Here is a 21,396-nt window from a genome sequence, read left to right on the forward strand (position 1 = left end):
AAAGGCCAAAATTGAGGCACGTGGTCCCGGTATTGCCCCCTCGGGGTTCCGTTGCCCCAGCCCCGGGGGAGCAAATCTGGGCCCACTGGGGTCTGGGCTCAGGGCAGGGCCCGGGCTCAGGGTGAGGGTCTGGGCTTGGACCAAATGTCGAGCAGGGCTCCAGGATCGGGGCCGGGTCCGCCTGGGCCCAGACCCCCGGGGGTCCCTGACCCTCGTCTGTAAGGCCTCCGGCTTCTCCTTCAGCAGCTTCGGGATGTTCCGGGTGCGACAGGCGCCCGGGAAGGGGCTCGAGTTCGCCGCAAGAATTAACAGCGGTGGTGGCACAGAGTACGCGCCGTCGGTCCGCGGCCGCTTCACCATCTCCAGGGACAACGCCCAGAGCACGGTCACGCTGCGGATGAGCAGCCTCAGGGACGACGACACGGCCACCTACTACTGCGCCAAAGATGGCGGAACTGATTGTGGTGCTGGTGGTGGCCCCGAGCCCCAACACCCCTGCGCCGTGTCCCCACGTCCCGGCCCCTTCACGAATCTCCCCCCCTGCTCCTGGGCCCCTGCACCCACCCTGGGCCGTTGCCCCCGGCCTTGACCCCGATCCCGCCCCCAGCCCTCGCCCTCGGGCTCCCCCGCTTGCCCCCAGCCCAGAGTAATTGCCCCAAAGCCGGACCCTTTGCAGCCACCCAACCCCTCCATGGAGCCCAAATCCTCGGCTCCAGGCCTGGCTGGATTCGGCCCCACAGCCCCGTCCTCTGTCCCCCCCATTGCCGGGCAGTTCTGCCCCCACTCCAGCCCCCTCCCCGGTGCCCCCGGGATGTGTCGGAGCTGCTGGGGGTGACGCTGGTGACCTGAGAGATGAGACAGAGGGCGGGGTTTGGGGCCAAAAGCCCAGGATTTGGGGTCGAGGAAGGGTTCTGTGCTTGGTGCGAGGGTCCGGGCCTGAGACAAGTCCTGGGTTTTGTGCCGGGGTTTGGGGACACGTCCCAGGGGTGTCAGGGCTCGGTGCCACCACCATAACCAGCACCACCACCACTATCAGCACTTTTGGCGCAGTAGTAGGTGGCCGTGTCGTCGTCCCTGAGGCTGCTCATCCGCAGCGTGACCGTGCTCTGGGCGTTGTCCCTGGCGATGGTGAAGCGACCTTTGACCGACGGCGCGTAGTAGGTGCTACCACCACCGCTGCTGATATATGCGACGAACTCGAGCCCCTTCCCGGGCGCCTGTCGCACCCAATTCATGGCGTAACTGCTGAAGGTGAAGCCGGAGCCCTTGCAGACGAGGGTCAGGGACCCCCCGGGGGCCCGGAGTCCTCCTCCGGTCTCGACCAATCCCACAGCCGCCTGCAGCCCTGCGGAAGGCGAAAGGTGAAAATTAATGTCCCCGGTCCTGAACATCCCTCCCAGCACCAGGGTCCCAGATTTGCTCCCCCGAGGCTGGTGCCAGGTGGGAGCAGGGACTGAGGGGACCTTGGGGGTCTGCCCTTTGCCCCCTTCCCTTGTGCCTCCTCTTCCAACGGCTCCGGCTTCACCTTCAGCAGCTTCACCCTGAACTGGGTGCGACAGGCGCCCGGGAAGGGGCTCGAGTGGGTCGCGGGTTTTGGCAGCGATGGTGGCACCGCAGACTATGAACCGGTGGTCCAAGGTCGCTTCACCATCTCCAGGGACGACGCCCAGGGACGATGACACGGCCACCTACTACTGCGCCAAAAATGCTGATGGTGGTGGCGGCCGCGAGCCGGGCCCCGTGTCCCCAGATCCCAACATCCTCCTGAAATCCTTTCCCTGAGTTTCAGCATCCCTGCTCTTAAGGCCAAAAATCTCATTATCTTCCTCAAAATCCCATTATTTTCCCCCCAAATCCTAGCTCAAACCCAGACACAACTGCCCTGCATCCCAAAATGTCAAGATTTTCCAAAAATCCCAACATATTCCCCCAAAATCCCATTATTTTCCCGCAAAATCCTTGCTCCAAACCCAGACACACTAGCCCGCATCCCAAAATATGAAGATTTTCCCAAAATCCCAACATATTCCCTCAAATTCTCGTTATTTTACCCCCAATTCCTTACTCCGAACGAAGACACAACTGCCCTGCATCCCAAAATACGAAGATTTTCCCCCAAATCCCATCATCTTCCCCAAAATCCTTTCCCTGAGCATCAATATCCATGCTCCAAATCCAAAAATCCCATTTTCTTCCCCAAAATCCTTGCTCCAAACCCAGAGTTGCTCTTCATCCCCAAAATATCAAGATTTTCCCAAAATCTCAACATATTCCCCCAAAATCCCATTATTTTCCCCCAAAATCCCGTTATCTTTCCCCAAATCCCATTATTTTTCCAAAAATCCCGTTATCTTCCTCAAAATCCTATTATTTTCCACAAAAACTCATTATTTTCCCCCCAAAATCCCATTATTTCCCCCCAAATCCCATTATCTTCCCCCAAAATCCCATTATTTTCCCCCAAAATCCCCAGATCTTCCTCAAAATCCCATTATTTCCCCCAAAATTTCATTATCTTCCCCAAAATTCCATTATCTTCTCCAAAATACCGTTATTTTCTCCCAAAATCCCATGATCTTCCTCAAAATCCCATTATTTACCCCAAAATATCATTATTTTCCCCATAATCCCATTGTTTTCCCCCAAATCCCATTATTTTCCCCCCAAATCCCGTTATCTTCCCCAAAATCACATTATCTCCCCCCAAAACCCATTATCTTCCCTAAAATCCGATTATTTTCCTCCAAATTCCATTATTTTACCCCAAATCCCATTATCTTCCCCCAAAGCCCATGATCTTCCTCAAAATCCAATTATTTCCCCCAAAATCCCATTATCTTCCCCAAAATCTCATTTTTTTCCCCAAAATCCAATTTTTTCCCCCAAATCCCATTATCTCCCCCCAAATCCCATTATCTTCCCCAAAATCCCATTATTTACACCCAAAATATCATTATCTTCCCCAAAATCCCATTATCTTCCCCAAAATCCCATTATTTACACCCAAAATACCATTATCTTCCCCAAAATCCCATTATTTTCCCCAAAATCCCATTATTTACACCCAAAATACCATTATCTTCCCCCAAATCCCATTATTTTCCCCAAATCCTATTGTTTTTCCCCCAAATCCCATTCTTTTTCCCCAAAATATCATTATTTTCCCCAAAATCCCATTATCTCCCCCCAAATCCCAATATTTACCCCCAAATATCATTATTTTCCCCCAAATCCCATTATTTTCCCCAAAATCCCATTATTTACCCCCAAAATCCCATTATCACCCCCAAAATCCCATTATTTCCCCCCAAATATCGTTATTTTCCCCAAAATCCCACGATCTTCCCCCAAATCCTTGCTCCAAGCCCAGACACAACTCCCCTACATCCCAAAATACGGAAATTTTCCCAAAATCCCAACATTTTCCCCCAAATCTGTGCCTCAGGCTGAGGGAGGGCAAAGGTTCCGGCAGCAGCGAAGAGCAAGGAATCCCAAAAACCCTTATTTTCGGGTTTTTTACCCCAAAACTACACCGCAGGGAGGGCAATTAATTAATTAAATTAAAATGATTTAATTAATAGGCCAGAAGGGGGCGCTGTGGAGTTTGGGATGAAATAATTGGGGAGAAAATTAAATAATTCGGGATAAAATTAAAAAATTGGGGGTAAAATGAAATAATTTGGGCTAAAATTAAATAATTCGGGCTAAAATAAAAAAATTGGGGGTAAAATGAAATAATTTGGGCTAAAATTAAATAATTCGGGCTAAAATAAAAAAATTGGGGGTAAAATGAAATAATTTGGGCTAAAATTAAATAATTCGGGATAAAATTAAAAAATTGGGGGTAAAATGAAATATTTTGGGCTAAAATTAAATAATTCGGGATAAAATTAAAAAATTGGGGGTGAAATGAAATAATTTGGGCTAAAAGTAAATAATTCGGGATAAAATTAAAAAATTGGGGGTGAAATGAAATAATTTGGGCTAAAATTAAATAATTCGGGATAAAATTAAAAAATTGGGGGTAAAATGAAATAATTTGGGCTAAAATTAAATAATTCGGGCTAAAATAAAAAAATTGGGGGTAAAATGAAATAATTTGGGCTAAAAGTAAATAATTCGGGATAAAATTAAAAAATTGGGGGTAAAATGAAATATTTTGGGCTAAAATTAAATAATTCGGGATAAAATTAAAAAACTGGGGGTAAAATGAAATATTTTGGACTAAAATTAAATAATTCGGGATAAAATTAAAAAACTGGGGGTAAAATGAAATATTTTGGGCTAAAATTAAATAATTCGGGATAAAATTAAAAAATTGGGGGTAAAATGAAATATTTTGGGCTAAAATTAAATAATTCAGGATAAAATTAAAAAATTGGGGGTAAAATGAAATATTTTGGGCTAAAATTAAATAATTCGGGATAAAATTAAAAAATTGGGGATAAAATGAAATATTTTGGGCTAAAAGTAAATAATTCGGGATAAAATTAAAAAATTGGGGGTAAAATGAAATATTTTGGGCTAAAATTAAATAATTCGGGATAAAATTAAAAAATTGGGGGTGAAATGAAATATTTTGGGCTAAAATTAAATAATTCGGGATAAAATTAAAAAATTGGGGGTGAAATGAAATAATTTGGGCTAAAAGTAAATAATTCGGGATAAAATTAAAAAACTGGGGGTAAAATGAAATATTTTGGACTAAAAGTAAATAATTTGGGATAAAATAAAAAAATTGGGGATAAAATGAAATATTTTGGGCTAAAATTAAATAATTCGGGATAAAATTAAAAAATTGGGGGTAAAATGAAATAATTTGGGCTAAAAGTAAATAATTTGGGATAAAATTAAAAAATTGGGGGTAAAATTAAATAATTTGGGATAAAATTATATAATATGGAGTAAAATTAAATAAAATGGGGTAAAAATAAATAATTTGGGATAAAATTAAATAATTTGGAATAAAAAATAACAAGAGTGCCCTGCAGAGCTTGCAATTAAATAATTTGGGATAAAATTAAATAATATGAGATAAAATTAAATAATTTGGGGTAAAATTAAATAATTTGGGATAAAAAAAAAACCTTGAGTACACTGCAGAGTTTGCAATTAATTAATTTGGGGTAAAATTAAATAATTTGGGGTAAAATTGAATAATCTGGGGTAAAATTAAATAATTTGGGGTAAAATTTAATAATTTGGAATAAAAAATGACTTAATGGTGCACTGTAGAGTTCGCAATTAATTAATTTGGGCTAAAATTAAATAATATGACATAAAATTAAATAATTTGGGGTAAAATTAGAAAATATGGGATAAAATGAAATAATGTGGAATAAAATTAAATAATATGGGATAAAATGAAATAATATGGGATAAATTTAACTGATTTGGGATAAAATTAACTAATGTGGAATAAAATTAATTAATTTGGGATAAAATTAACTAATGTGGAATAAAATTAATTAATTAATATGGGATAAAATGAAATAATGTGGAATAAAATTAATTAATGAATATGGGATAAAATTAAATAATATGGGATAAAATTAACTAATTTGGGATAAAATTAACTAATGTGGAAGAAAATTAATTAATATGGGATAAAATGAAATAATATGGGATAAAATTAACTAATTGGGGATAAAATTAAATAATGTGGAATAAAATTAATTAATTTGGGATAAAATTAAATAATATGGGATAAAATTAAATAATATGAGACAAAATTAACTAATTCGGGATAAAATTAAATAATATGAGACAAAATTAACTAATTTGGGATAAAATTGAATAATCTGGGATAAAATTAAATAATATGAGACAAAATTAACTAATTTGGGATAAAATTGAATAATATGAGACAAAATTAATTAATATGGGATAAAATTGAATAATCTGGGATAAAATTAAATAATATGAGACAAAATTAACTAATTTGGGATAAAATTAAATAATATGGGATGAAATTGAATAATTTGGGATAAAATTAATTAATATGGGATAAAATTGAATAATTTGGGATAAAACTAAATAATATGGGATAAAATTAAATAATATGAGACAAAATTAACTAATTTGGGATAATATTGAATAATTTGGGATAAAATTAATTAATATGGGATAAAATTGAATAATTTGGGATAAAATTAAATAATTTGGGATAAAATCGAATAATTTGGGATAAAATTAAATAATATGGATAAAATTAAATCATATGATAAAATTAAATCATATGAGACAAAATTAATTAACTAATTTGGGATAATATTGAATAATTTGGGATAAAATTAATTAATATGGGATAAAATTGAATAATTTGGGATAAAATTAAATAATTTGGGATAAAATCGAATAATTTGGGATAAAATTAAATAATATGAAATAAAATGAAATCATTTGGGATAAAATGAAATCATTTGGGATAAAACTGAATCATCTGGATAAAATCAAACAATTGACGATAAAATCAGCTAATTTGGGATCCTTTTTTTTTTTTTTTTTTTTTTTTTTTTTTAAAAAAAATCGGCTCGCATTAATTAATTCGGAATAAAACGAACCAATTTGGGATCCGACGAAACCATTTCCGACGATTAAAAAAATTAAAAAATGCCCCAAGGCCTCGCCGCGGCCCTTGCGACCGATTAACCGACCTTAATTAACGCAATTAAAAAATCTGGCGCCAAGCCTCAATCCCCCCCCCCCGGGGAGAGGAGTCCCCCACCCGCCTTCTCCCGCGCGTAATTAACGATCCGCGGCGAACGAGTGAAAAACACAAAACCGCCCGGCGGGCGCGCGCGCGAGGCGCGAATGAATATTTAAGGAGGTGGGCGGGGCGTCACGCTCGTATGCAAATTAACGGCGCCTCCACGGCCTTAAAACCCCCCGAAGCCTTTCTGGCGGCACATCCCCACCCTTCTCCTTCCACCATGGGCACCCGCTTGGCCTCCACCCTCCTCCTCCTCCTCGTGGCCCTGCCAGGTAGGCCCCAACCCCGTCTGAAGGTGGAATTTTGGGGGAAAAAATTGCCGATTTAGGGCGGATTCATTAATTTTCGGCCTTTTTTTTTTTTTATTTCCGCAGGGCTGCGGGCGGCCGTGGAATTGGTCGAGACCGGAGGAGGCCTCCGGGCCCCCGGGGGGTCCCTGACCCTCGTCTGCAAGGCCTCCGGCTTCACCTTCAGCAGCTTTGCTATGGGGTGGGCGCGTCAGGCGTCCGAGAAGGGCCTGGAGTACGTCGCGAGTAGTAACACCGGTGGTGACACCTACTACGCGCCGTCGGTCCGCGGCCGCTTCACCGTCTCCAGGGACGACGCCCAGAGCACGGTCACGCTGCGGATGAGCAGCCTCAGGGACGACGACGCGGCCACCTACTACTGCGCCAAAGCTGCTCACGGCGGCGCCGAAACGGCCACACGGACGACAAAAACTCCGCTAGCCGCCCCCCCCCCCCTGAAAATCACCCAACCGACCCCGGGGAAGAGGAAGAGGAAGAGGCCACGAGGCCGCTCGGCGCCGCGCTCGGACGCGCTCGAGCGGCGGCGGAGGCGGATGAAAGGGGGAGGAGGAGGGGGGGCGGGGAGGAAGAGGGTTTGGAAGGGCACCCAAGAGACTTTGTAGAGCACCCAAGAGCGTTTGAGGGCGCCCAAGAACCTTTGAGGGCTCCCAAGAATATTTGTAGGGCACCCAAGAGCGTTTGAGGGCACCCAAGAGGCTTTGAGGGCGCCCAAGAATGTTTGTAGGGTGCCCAAGAACCTTTAAGGGCACCCAAGAAACTTTGAGGGCACCCAAAAAACTTTGAGGGTGCCCAAGAGCGTTTGAGGGCGCCCAAGATACTTTGTTGGTCACCCAAGAGCCTTTGAGGGCACCCAAGAACCTTTGAGGGCACCCAAGAGCGTTTGTAGGGTGCAAAAAAGAGTTTGAGGGTGCCCAAGAGTCTTTGTAGAGCACCCAAGAGCCTTTGAGGACACCCAAGAGACTTTGGGGGCACCCAAGAACCTTTGAGCGCACCCAAGAACCTTTAAGGGCACCCAAGAGTCTTTGAGGGCACCCAGGAACCTTTGAGGGCACCCAAGAACCTTTGAGGGCACCCAAAAAACTTTGAGGGTGCCCAAGAGCGTTTGAGGGCACCCAAGAATGTTTGTAGTGTGCCCAAGAACCTTTGACGGCACCCAAGAGTCTTTGAGGGCACCCAAGAGCCTTTAAGGGCACCCAAGAGCCTTTGAGGGCACCCAAGAGTGTTTGAGGGCACCCAAGAGCATCTGTAGGGTGCCCAAGAACATTTAAGGGCGCCCAAGAGACTTTGCTGGGCACCCAAGAACCTTTGAGGGCACCCAAGAACCTTTGAGGGCACCGGAGGACCTTTGAGGGCACCCAAGAATGTTTGTAGGGTGCCCAAGATTCTTCGAGGGCACCCAAGAGCCTTTGAGGACACCCAAGAGCCTTTAAGGGCACCCAAGAGCATTTGTTGGGCAATCAAGAGCATTTGAGGGCACCCAAGAATGTTTGTAGGGTGCCCAAGAACCTTTGAGGGCACCCAAGAACCTTTGAGGGCACCCAAGAGCATTTGTAGGGTGCAAAAAAGAGTTTGAGGGCACCCAAGAGTCTTTGAGGGGACCCAAGAACCTTTGAGGACACCCAAGAGACTTTGTTGGGCACCCAAGAATCTTTGAGGGCCCCCAAGAACCTTTGAGGGCACCCAAGAGCATTTGTAGGGTGCAAAAAAGAGTTTGAGGGTGCCCAAGAGTCTTTGTAGAGCACCCAAGAACCTTTAAGGGCACCCAAGAGCCTTTGAGGGCACCCAAGAGTCTTTGAGGGCACCCAAGAACCTTTGAGGGCACCCAAAAAACTTTGAGGGTGCCCAAGAGCCTTTGAGGGCACCCAAAAAACTTTGAGGGTGCCCAAGAGCCTTTGAGGGCACCGGAAAACCTTTAAGGGCACCCAAGAATGTTTGTAGGGTGCCCAAGAACCTTTAAGGGCACCCAAGAGCCTTTGTAGGGTGCAAAAAAGAGTTTGAGGGTGCCCAAGAGTCTTTGTAGAGCACCCAAGAATCTTTGAGGGCACCCAAGAGTCTTTGAGGGGACCCAAGAACCTTTGAGGGCACCCAAAAAACTTTGAGGGTGCCCAAGAGCCTTTGAGGGCACCCAAGAGGCTTTGAGGGCACCCAAGAACCTTTGAGGGCACCCAAAAAACTTTGAGGGTGCCCAAGAGCCTTTGAGGGCACCCAAAAAACTTTGAGGGTGCCCAAGAGCCTTTGAGGGCACCGGAAAACCTTTAAGGGCACCCAAGAATGTTTGTAGGGTGCCCAAGAACCTTTAAGGGCACCCAAGAGCCTTTGTAGGGTGCAAAAAAGAGTTTGAGGGTGCCCAAGAGTCTTTGTAGAGCACCCAAGAGTCTTTGAGGGCACCCAAGAACCTTTGAGGGCACCCAAGAACTTTTGAGGGCACCCAAGAACCTTTGAGGGCACCCAAGAATGTTTGTAGGGTGCCCAAGAAACTTTGAGGGCACCCAAAAATCTTTGAGGGCACCCAAGAACCTTTAATGGTGCCCAAGAGCCTTTAAGGGCACCCAAGAGCCTTTGCAAGGAGCCACGACCCCTGCACGGCACCCAATCACCTTCACCTGGCACCCACACCCTAGCTTCCATGAGCCCCCCCCCCCCCAAAAAAATCCCTGTGTTGGCCCCCCCAAAAAAATCCCACGGAAATTTTGGACAGTTTTGACCCCCAAAATGGAGATTATTTGGACCTTTTGGCCCATCTCGGCCTAAATCTGGGCCTGGTTTGGCCCTTTTGCCACTCTTGACCCAAATCCGGGCCCAATTTGGCCCTTTTAGGCCCTTCTCCACCCAAACCTGAGACCTATTTGTCCCTTTTGGCCCCTCTCAACTTAAACCTGGGCCCAAAATTTGCCCCTTTTGGCTCCTCTCGGCCCAAATTTGGGCCTGGTTTGGACATTTTCGCCCTTCTCAACCCAAACTTGGGCCCAGTTTGTCTCTTTTGGCCTTTTTCTACCCAAACCTGGGCCCAGTTGGGCCCTTTTGGCCCCTCTTGACCCAAATTTGGGCCTGGTTTGGCCCATTTGGCCCCTCTTGGCCCAAACCTGGGCCCAAAATTTGCCCCTTTTGGCCCCTCTGTCTGAGCCTAAGAGTGGTTTGGCCCTTTTGATCCCTCTTGGCCCAAACCTGGGCCCAAAATTTGCCCCTTTTGGCCCCTCTGGGCCCAAACCTGGGCCTGATTTGGCCCTTTTGATCCCTCTTGGCCCAAACCTGGGCCTAAAATTTGTCCCTTTATGCTCCTCTTGCCCCAAACCTTGGCCTGGCTTGGCCCTTTTGATCCCTCTTGCCCCAAACCTGGGCCCAATTTGGCCCTTTTGACACCTCTCAACTTAAACCCGGGCCCAAAATTTGCCCCTTTTGTCCCCTCTCAGTCTGAGCCTAAGACTGGTTTGGCCCTTTTGATCCCTCTTGGCCCAAACCTGGGCCCAGTTTGTCCCTTTTGGCCCCTCAACCCAAATTTGGGACCAATTTGGCCCTTTTGACCCCTCAACACAAACCTTGGCCCAAAATGTGCCAATTTTGGCCTCTCTTGGCCCAAACTTGGGCCCAGTTTGTATCTTTTGGCCCTTTTCTACCCAGACTTGGGCCCAGTTTGGCCCTTTTGGCCCCTCTTGACCCAAATCTGGGCCTGGTTTGGCTCTTTTGGCCCTTTTCAACCCAAACCTGGGACTTATTTGTCCCTTTTGGCCCCTCTTGACCCAAATTTGGGCCTGGCTTGGACCTTTTGATCCCTATTGGCCCAAACTTGGGCCCAGTTTGGCCCTTTTGGCCCCTCAACCCAAATCTGGGCCCAAAATTTGCCAATTTTGGCCTCTCTTGGCCCAAACTTGGGCCCAATTTGTCTCTTTTGGCCCTTTTCTACCCAGACCTAGGCCCAGTTTGGTCATTTTGGCCCCTCTTGACTCAAATTTGGGCCTGGTTTGGCCCTTTTGGCCCCTCTTGACCCAAATCTGGGCCTGGTTTGGCCCTTTTCACCCTCCTCAACCCAAATCTGGGCCCAGTTTGTCTCTTTTGGCCCTTTTATACCTGGACCTGGGGCCCCTTTGGCCCCTCTTGCCCCAATTCTGGGCCCAATTTACCCCTTTTGGCCCCTCTCAACCCAAATTTAGGCCTGGTTTGGCCCTTTTTGGCCCTTTTCGACCCAAACCTGGGCCCAAAATTTGCCCCTTTTGGCCCCTCTTACCCCAAATCTGAGGATTCTTTTCCCGTTACAACAATTTAAGTCAGAAATCTGGCAATATTTTTCCCCTTTCTGGCGAGTTTGGCCCCAAATCTGTGTTCGCTATGATATTTCTCAGAATTTTTCCACCAAATTTCGCATTTCTCCGCCATTTTCAGCCAATTTTTCCTCCAAATCTCAAAATTCACATTTACGGCCAATTTGGCCCCAAATCTCGAAATTTTTTTCCACCAAATATTCTCATTCCTCTGCCATTTTCCCTCCGAATCTCAAAATTCTCTTTTACGGCCTTTTTTGCTCCAAATCTCAGAATTTTTCCCCTAAACTTAATTCACTTTTCTCCACTTTTTACAGCCTTTTTTTGCTCCAAATCTCAAAATTCACATTTACGACCAATTTGGCCCCAAATCTCAGATTTTTTTTCCACAAAACATTTTCATTCTTCTGCCATTTTCCCTCCGAATCTCAAAATTCTCTTTTACGGCCATTTTTGCTCAAAATCTCAGAATTTTTCCACCAAACCTTCACATTTCTCCACCATTTTCAGCCAATTTTTCCTCCAAATCTCAAAATTCTCTTTTACGGCCATTTTTGCCCCAAATCTCAGATTTTTTCCCCTAAACTTAATTCACTTTTCTCCACTTTTTACAGCCTTTTTTTGCTCCAAATCTCAAAATTCACATTTACGACCAATTTGGCCCCAAATCTCAGATTTTTTTTCCACAAAACATTTTCATTCTTCTGCCATTTTCCCTCCGAATCTCAAAATTCTCTTTTACGGCCATTTTTGCTCAAAATCTCAGAATTTTTCCACCAAACCTTCACATTTCTCCACCATTTTCAGCCAATTTTTCCTCCAAATCTCAAAATTCTCTTTTATGGCCATTTTTGCCCCAAATCTCAGATTTTTTTCCAAAAAACATTTTCATTCTTCTGCCATTTTCCCTCCGAATCTCAAATTTCTCTTTTATGGCCATTTTTGCTCAAAATTTCAGAATTTTTCCACCAAACCTTCACATTTCTCCACCATTTTCAGCCAATTTTTCCTCCAAATCTCAAAATTCTCTTTTATGGCCATTTTTGCCCCAAATCTCAGATTTTTTTCCAAAAAACATTTTCATTCTTCTGCCATTTTCCCTCCGAATCTCAAAATTCTCTTTTACGGCCATTTTTGCTCAAAATCTCAGAATTTTTCCACCAAACCTTCACATTTCTCCACCATTTTTGGCAATTTTTCCTCCGAATCTCAAAACTCTCTGCTTTTTAGGGCCATTTTTCCTCGGAATCTCAGATTTTTTCTCCACCAAAACCCCACATTTCTCTTTTAGGCCCATTTTTTTGCTCCAAATATCGCAATTTCTCACTCAATTGTGCCCTGAAAAGGAGCTTTTCCCACTTTTTATGGATATTTTGGCCCCTCACGGGGTTGGTTTTGTCCTTTACGCTTCTTTTAGCAAAAAATTACGGGAAGGTTTTGCTCTCCGTGGCCATTTTGCCCCCAAAATTGGGATGTTTTGTCCGTTTAGAAAACTTTTGGCGTTATTTTGGGGCTACGGGAGGGACGAGCTCGGCCTGTGGCCGCTGGGGCGTGTGGCCCCGCCGAGGAGGGGGCTGGGCCGGGGGGGATTTTTGGGCTGAATCGGGGGGATTTTGTCCCACCCTGTGTCACCGTGGGTGCTGGTAATAATTGGGGTACTGATCACGGTGGGGCAGGGGGGGACAAAAACGCTGCCGCGGGTTCGACTCCACTCCCGGGGGGACCAGGCCCCGCTTGGGCCCACTTCCCCTTCCTGACCACTTCCGCACTAAATTTAGGCCTGGTTTTGCCCTTTTTTTGTTGTTTTTGCAGCAAATTCCGGGTTAGTTGTCCTATTATGCCCTTTATTTTTCTCTATCCTGGCGTATTTTCCCTTTTTTTGAGCGATTTTAACAAAAAATTTGGGGCTGCTTTGCCTCTTTTGGCCAGTTTCAACCCAAATCCGGGCATGCTTTGCCTTTTAGGCCCAGTTTTGAAAAAAATTAGGAATCCTTTTTACTTTTATGACCATTTTTGCCCCCAGTTTGGGCATAATTTTCCTTTCTGGAGGGTTTTCACCCCAAATCTGGGGATATTTTCTCTCTACTGACCATTTTCACCCCAAATCTGAGGATTTTTTTCCAATTTTGACCATTTTCACCCCAAATTTGGGCATTATTTTCCCTCTCCTGATCATTTTCACCCCAAATCTGAGGATTTTTTCCTATTTTGACCATTTTCACCCCCAATCTGAGGATTTTTTCCCTCTCCTGACCATTTTCACCCCAAATCTGAGGATTTTTTTCCAATTTTGACCATTTTCACCCCAAATTTGGGGATTATTTTCCCTCTCCTGATCATTTTCACCCCAAATCTGAGGAGTTTTTTCCTATTTTGACCATTTTCACCCCAAATCTGAGGATTATTTTCCCTCTCCTGATCATTTTCACCCCAAATCTGAGGATTTTTTCCAATTTTGACCATTTTCACCCCAAATTTGGGCATTATTTTCCCTCTCCTGATCATTTTCACCCCAAATCTGAGGATTTTTTCCTATTTTGACCATTTTCACCCCAAATCTGAGGATTATTTTCCCTCTCCTGATAATTTTCACCCCAAATCTGAGGATTTTTTCCAATTTTGACCATTTTCACCCCAAATTTGGGCATTATTTTCCCTCTCCTGATCATTTTCACCCCAAATCTGAGGATTTTTTCCTATTTTGACCATTTTCACCCCCAATCTGAGGATTTTTTCCCTCTCCTGACCATTTTCACCCCAAATCTGAGGATTTTTTTCCAATTTTGACCATTTTCACCCCAAATTTGGGGATTATTTTCCCTCTCCTGATCATTTTCACCCCAAATCTGAGGAGTTTTTTCCTATTTTGACCATTTTCACCCCAAATCTGAGGATTATTTTCCCTCTCCTGATCATTTTCACCCCAAATCTGAGGATTTTTTCCAATTTTGACCATTTTCACCCCAAATTTGGGCATTATTTTCCCTCTCCTGATCATTTTCACCCCAAATCTGAGGATTTTTTCCTATTTTGACCATTTTCACCCCAAATCTGAGGATTATTTTCCCTCTCCTGATAATTTTCACCCCAAATCTGAGGATTTTTTCCAATTTTGACCATTTTCACCCCAAATTTGGGCATTATTTTCCCTCTCCTGATCATTTTCACCCCAAATCTGAGGATTTTTTCCTATTTTGACCATTTTCACCCCCAATCTGAGGATTTTTTCCCTCTCCTGACCATTTTCACCCCAAATCTGAGGATTTTTTTCCAATTTTGACCATTTTCACCCCAAATTTGGGCATTATTTTCCCTCTCCTGATCATTTTCACCCCAAATCTGAGGATTTTTTCCTATTTTGACCATTTTCACCCCAAATCTGAGGATTTTTTCCCTCTCCTGATAATTTTCACCCCAAATCTGAGGATTTTTTTCCAATTTTGACCATTTTCACCCCAAATTTGGGCATTATTTTCCCTCTCCTGATCATTTTCACCCCAAATCTGAGGATTTTTTCCTATTTTGACCATTTTCACCCCAAATCTGAGGATTTTTTTCTAATTTTGTCCATTTTCACCCCAAATCTGAGGATTTTTTCTAATTTTGTCCATTTTGACCCCAAATCTGAGGATTTTTTCCAATTTTGACCATTTTCACCCCAAATTTGGGATTTTTTTCCCTTTCCTGTCCATTTTCCCCCCAAATCTGAGGATTATTTTCCCTCTCCTGACCATCTTCACCCCAAATCTGGTCATTTTTTTTACACCATTTACCATATTTGGAAGACACAGTGCGACATTTTCCCTTTTATGATCGTTTGCACCCCAAAACCGTTGCTATTCTTCTACTTAGTCCCAGTTTTAACTCAAATCTGGGCACGTTTTCCCTCTGTGCCTACTCTGACAGCAAATCTAGAACTTTTTGACTGTTTATACCCTTTTTTCCCCCAGAAATGAGGCCGGTTTTGCTTCTCATCCCCAGCGTTGACTCGAAATATCGGAATATTTCACCCTCTATGGCCCTTCCGTCAACAAACATGAGGATGTTTCTCCTTTTATGGCAATTTTCCTCCTAAAACTGGGCCTGGTTTTGCTCTTTATGGAAATCTCAACAAATCTGAGCATTTTTTTCGCAATTTATTCCCAGTTCTGCCGCCAAATCTGGGGATATTTTTCCCTTTTTGGGTTAGTTCGGGTGCGGTGGGGATAAACTCAACCTGTGGCCGCTGCGGCGCGCGGCCTCGCCGAGGAGCGGCCTAGGCCCGGGGTGGGGTGGGTGGATTTTGGGTTGAATCGGGGGGGATTTTGTCCCACCCTGTGTCACCGGGGGTGCTGGGGGCAGTCGGTGGCTCGGCGCTAAACACGCCGCTGCAGGAGGTGACAAAAATGCTGCCGGGGGTTCAACTCCACACCCCGGGGGGGACCAGGCCCCGCTTGGGCCTACTTCCCCTTCCTGACCACTTCCGCACTAAATTTAGGCCCGGTTTTGCCCTTTAGGGCCGTTTTTGCACCAAATATATCCCCGTTTTTCCTCTTAGAACCATTTCTGCGCCTATTTTGTCCTTTATTATCCATTTTTCGAAGCAAATCTGGCGACGTTTTACCCAATTTTCCCAATTTAGCCCAAACTCGGGCGCGCTTTGACCCTTCTCCCAACTCTTGACCCAAATCTCAGACCCTTTCCGATAATTTTGACCCAAATCTTCGCCCCGGCTTGGCTTCTTGCCTTCACCATTACCCAAATCATGAGGGTTCTTTTGCTCTTTTTCAGTGTTTTTGCCCCAAATTTGGGTCTGCTTGTGCGTTTCGTGCCCTTTTACCCCTTCCTAAACCCTTCCGCAGCACTTGGGGGGGAATTTTTCCTTTGAGGATGTTTCTTTGCCCCAAAATTAATATTTTTTGCTTTAGGATTGATTTTGCCCTCACTCTGAGGATGATTTTTCCTTTTTTGGGGGAAAATTCTGGAGGAAATTTGATTAAATTTATTTATTTAATTAAATATCCTTTATAAATATTTTTTCCCCCAATCTGAGGGTGGTTTTGCCTTTTACCCCGCGTCTTGCCTGAATCCAGGGATGCTTTTACCTCAAAAATCTTTTTTTTTAAGCAATTGTGGAGAATGTTTTATATTTTAAGCCCAGTTTTGCTCCCAAGTCTGGGGTTATTTCTCCTTTTTTGGGGTGATTTCTCCGTTTTGGGGTTATTTTGGGGCTACGGGAGGGACGAGCTCAGCCTGTGGCCGCTGGGGCCGTGCCGAGGGGATTTTGGGCTGAATCGGGGGGATTTTGTCCCACCCTGTGTCACCGGGGGTGCTGGTGCTGGTGCTGCTGTTGCTCACGGTGGTGCAGGCGGTGACAAAAATGCCGTTTTTTCCCCTTTCTGCCCCATTCCGCAGGAAATCTGCGACACAAATCGCTGCTGCCTGCGCCCGGGGGGCCCTTCCCAGGGGACCAGCCCCCGCTCGGACCCCCTTCCCCTTCCTGCCCACTTCCGCCCCAAATCGGGGCACATTTGGGCTTTTTTCGACCTTTTCCCCCAGCTCCGGCCCTCTGACACCCTTTATGGCCACAGGTGACCAAAAATGACTTTTTTTTTTTTTTTTTTTTTCCCCCCGTTCAACATCGTTTTGGCTAAAAGCGGTGACGCCTTTCCTTTCAGGACCGTTTTTTTGCCCCAAATCTGAGCACATTTGGTCTTTATTGCCCATTTTTCAACAGTTCTGCGGATGTTTTCCCCCCATTGGGTCAGTTTTGCCCCAGTCTGGGCAGGTTTTGCCTGTTTCTGCCGGTTTTCGCCCCATTCTGGGCATGTTCAGGCTCCTCTGTCCAGTTTTGTCCCCAGCTGGTCGATGCTTTGGCCCATTTTGCCCAGTTTTGGCCCAATTCTGTGCAGGATTTGGCCCTTTTTACCAATTTTGACGTAATTCTGGTGAGACTTTGGCCCTTTTTGCTCATTTTTTTCACAATTTTGAGGAATTTGAGCTGTTTTCATCCAGTTTTGACCCAATTCTGGGCAGGCTTTTCCCATTTTTGCCAATTTTGACCCAATTCTTGTGAGACTTTGGCCCTCTTTGCCCAGTTTTATCCCAATTCTGGAAGAATTTGGCCCTTTTTCCCCAATTTTGTCCCAATTCTGGGCGGGTTTTTGCCCTTTTTGCCCAGTTTTGGCCCAATTCTGAGCAGGATTTGGCCCTTTTTACCAATTTTGACCTAATTCTGGGCACACTTTGACCCTTTTTGTCCATTTTTGACCCAATTCTGGCCAGGCTTTGGCTCTTTTTACCAATTTTGACCCAATTCTGGGCACACTTTGCCCATTTTTTGCCAATTTTGACCCAATTCTGGCAGGCTTTGGCTCTACTTTATCAGTTTTGACCCAATTCTGAGCAGGCTTTGGCCTTTTTTTACCCAAATTTGACCCAATTCTGTGCAGGTTTTGGCCCTTTTTGTCCAGTTTTGACCCAAATCTCGGCAGTCTTTGGCCCATTTTGCCCAATATTGTCCAAATTCTGGACAGGTTTTGGCCATTTTTTTTCCAATTTTGACCCAATTCTGAGCAGGCTTTGGCCCTTTTTGCCAATTTTGACCAAATCCTGGACAGGTTTTGGCCCTTTTTGCCCAGTTTTGACCAATTTCTGGGAAGGCTGGACTATTTTCACCCAATTTTGACCCAATTCTGGGTAGATTTTTGCCTTTTTTGCCCAATTTTCACCCAATTCTGGGCAGGCTTTACCCTCTTTTTCCCAATTTTGACCCAATTCTGGGCAGAATTTGGCCCTTTTTGCCCAGTTTTGACCCAATTCTGGGCAGACTTCGGCTATTTTCATCCAGTTTTGACCCAATTCTGGGTAGGTTTTATCCATTTTTGCCCAATTTTGACCCAATTCTGGGCAGACTTTGGCCCTTTTCATCCAAATTTGACCCAATTCTGGGCAGGTTTTGGCCATTTTTGACAATTTTGCCCCAATTCTCAGCAGACTTTGCGTCTTTTTGCCCAGTTTTGCCCCAATGCTGGGCAGGTTTTGCCCCTTTTCCCCACTTTTGACCCAAACCTGGGCATCTTTTCCCCCTTTTTTACCAGTTTTACATCCAAAATGCCAATTTTTTATTTTTTACGACCATTTTCCCCAACCATAACAAAGTTTTTCCCTTTTATGTTGCCTCGAGCAGCAATTCTGGGGATCTTTCCCCTTTTAACCCCATTTTTGCCCCCCCAGGAGCAAACTCTTGACTTTCACCCCCAATTTTCCCCAATTTTAGGACGATTTTGCCTTTTTTGCTGCCTGCTGCAGCCAACCTGGGGTTGTTTTTACCTTTTTTTTGGGTTATTTTGGGGCCTGTGGCCGCTGGGGCCGCGCCGAGGGGATTTTGGGCTGAATCGGGGGGATTTTGTCCCACCCTGTGTCACCGGGGGTGCTGGTGCTGGTGGTTGGGCTGACACCGTGGTGCAGGTGGTGACAAAAACGTTATTTTCCCTCTTTCCTCCCATTTCTGCAGGAAATCCCTTGAAGCTTTGACCCTTTCCGGCCCTTTTTGGGCCCAAATTCTGGGGACGGTTTGACCTTCCAGGTCGTTTTGCCTCAAATCTTTTTAAACTCGAGACAATTTTACCCAAAATCTGGGGTTGGTTTTTATCCTTTATGGCCATTTTTGCACCTCAAATTAAGATATTTCCACCTCCGGTACCACTTTTGCCCAAATAATGAGCTTTTTAAACATTTTTCCCTCCCGTTTCCCACTCCCCTAATGTAGATTTTCCTCTTTAGAGACACTTTTACCCCCAAATTTTGACATTTCCGCGCCTTTTGTGCCCATTTTTCCCTACTTCGGGGCATCTTTTCCCATTATGCTCATTTTTACCCCCGCTGTGCCCGTGGTTTGCTCTTTGGGTCATTTTTTCCCCCAAAATCTGAGGGAGATTTTCTCTTTCCGACCACTTTTGCCCCCCAAAATCGGGATGTTTTTCCCTAGATCTGAAGTTTTCCCCCAGATTTGGGGATGTTTTGCCCCTTAGGGCTGTTATTTCCCGAAACACCCGCATAATCCACCCCTTTTTTTTCACCACTTTGACCAAAAATCTGAAGTTTCAGTTGCCCGGATAACCCGTTCTGCCCCAAATTCCGGAATATTTTCGCCGGTTTTACCCCAAATCTGAGGAATTTTTTCCCTTTATGACCATTTTCGCCCGCTATAGGTGGATGCTTCTCCCTTCTCGTTTGTTCTGCCGCAATAGTCGGATTTTTTATTTTTTATTTTTTTCTCTTTACGGTCAATTTTCCTGACAATTTGTGGAGTTTTTTTTCAATTTTGGGGCAATTTTCCAGGAAATTATTTTTTTTTTAAAATCTCTTTTGAGGGTTATTAATTCTTTTTGGGGGTTATTTATCGTTTTTGGGGTTATTTTGGGGCTACGGGAGGGACGAGCTCGGCCTGTGGCCGCTGGGGCGTGCGGCCCCGCCGAGGAGGGGGCTGGGCCGGGGGCATTTTGGGCTGAATCGGGGGGATTTTGTCCCACCCTGTGTCACCGGGGGTGCTGGTGCTGGTACTCCTGAAGCTCACGGTGGTGCAGGCGGTGACAAAAATGCCGTTTTTTCCCCTTTCTGCCCCATTCCGCAGGAAATCTGCGACACAAATCGCTGCTGCCTGCGCCCGGGGGGCCCTTCCCAGGGGACCAGCCCCCGCTCGGACCCCCTTCCCCTTCCTGCCCACTTCCGCCCCAAATCGGGGCACATTTGGGCTTTTTTCGACCTTTTCCCCCAGCTCCGGCCCTCTGACACCCTTTATGGCCACAGGTGACCAAAAATGACTTTTTTTAATTTTTTTTTTTCCCCCCGTTCAACATCGTTTTGGCTAAAAGCGGTGACGCCTTTCCTTTCAGGACCGTTTTTTTGCCCCAAATCTGAGCACATTTGGTCTTTATTGCCCATTTTTCAACAGTTCTGCGGATGTTTTCCCCCCATTGGGTCAGTTTTGCCCCAATCTGGGCAGGTTTTGCCTGTTTCTGCCGGTTTTCGCCCCATTCTGGGCATGTTCACGCTCCTCTGTCCAGTTTTGTCCCCAGTTGGTTGATGCTTTGGCCCATTTTGCCCAGTTTTGGCCCAATTCTGCGCAGGATTTGGCCCTTTTTACCAATTTTGACGTAATTCTGGTGAGACTTTGGCCCTTTTTGCTCATTTTTTTCACAATTTTGAGGAATTTGAGCTGTTTTCATCCAGTTTTGACCCAATTCTGGGCAGGCTTTTCCCATTTTTGCCAATTTTGACCCAATTCTTGTGAGACTTTGGCCCTCTTTGCCCAGTTTTATCCCAATTCTGGAAGAATTTGGCCCTTTTTCCCCAATTTTGTCCCAATTCTGGGCGGGTTTTTGCCCTTTTTGCCCAGTTTTGGCCCAATTCTGAGCAGGATTTGGCCCTTTTTACCAATTTTGACCTAATTCTGGGCACACTTTGACCCTTTTTGTCCATTTTTGACCCAATTCTGGCCAGGCTTTGGCTCTTTTTACCAATTTTGACCCAATTCTGGGCACACTTTGCCCATTTTTTGCCAATTTTGACCCAATTCTGCGCAGGATTTGGCCCTTTTTACCAATTTTGACCCAATTCTGGTGAGACTTTGGCCCTTTTTGCTCATTTTTGACCCAATTTTGAGGAGTTTGGGCTGTTTTCATCCAGTTTTGACCTAACTCTGGGCAGGCTTTGTCCATTTTTGCAAGGTTTTGACGCAATACTGTCCATTTTTTCCCAATTTTGTCCAGATTCTGCGCAAGCTTTAGTACTTTTAGCCAATTTTAACCCAATTCTCGTGAGACTTTGGCCCTTTTTGCCTAGTTTTGTCCAAATTCTGGGCAGGCTTTGGCCCTTTTTTCCCAATTTTGGCCCAATTCTGGGCAGGCTTTGGCCCATTTTGCCCAATTTTGTCCAAATTCTGGGCAGGCTTTTACCCTTTTTGCCCAGTTTTGACCCGATTCTGTCAGGCTTTGACCATTTTTTGCCAATTTTGACCCAATTCTGAGAACACTTTGTCCTTTTTGTCCCCAGTTTCGACCGAAATCTGGAGATTTTTTGCCATTTTTTGAGTAATTTTGGGTACGGAAAGAACAAGCCCAGCCTGTGGCCTCTGGCG

At 45.0% G+C, this 21,396-nt stretch overlaps 2 gene segments (V, D, J or C); one reads left to right on the forward strand and one right to left on the reverse strand.

Moving 5' to 3' along the window:
* Positions 1–989: 989 nt before the first annotated feature.
* LOC141972972 (Ig heavy chain V region 914-like) lies at positions 990–9,958 on the reverse strand. The segment is given in 3 exon segments: positions 990–1,345; positions 8,628–8,688; positions 9,914–9,958. Coding segments are annotated over 3 exon segments (462 nt in total).
* Positions 6,932–7,622, forward strand: LOC141972988 (immunoglobulin heavy variable 3-23-like). The segment is given in 2 exon segments: positions 6,932–6,984; positions 7,087–7,622. Coding segments are annotated over 2 exon segments (588 nt in total).
* Positions 9,959–21,396: the final 11,438 nt, after the last annotated feature.

The sequence above is a fragment of the Athene noctua genome, chromosome 38 (genome assembly GCF_965140245.1).
Source record: "Athene noctua chromosome 38, bAthNoc1.hap1.1, whole genome shotgun sequence".
NCBI classification, from domain to species: Eukaryota; Metazoa; Chordata; class Aves; order Strigiformes; family Strigidae; genus Athene; species Athene noctua.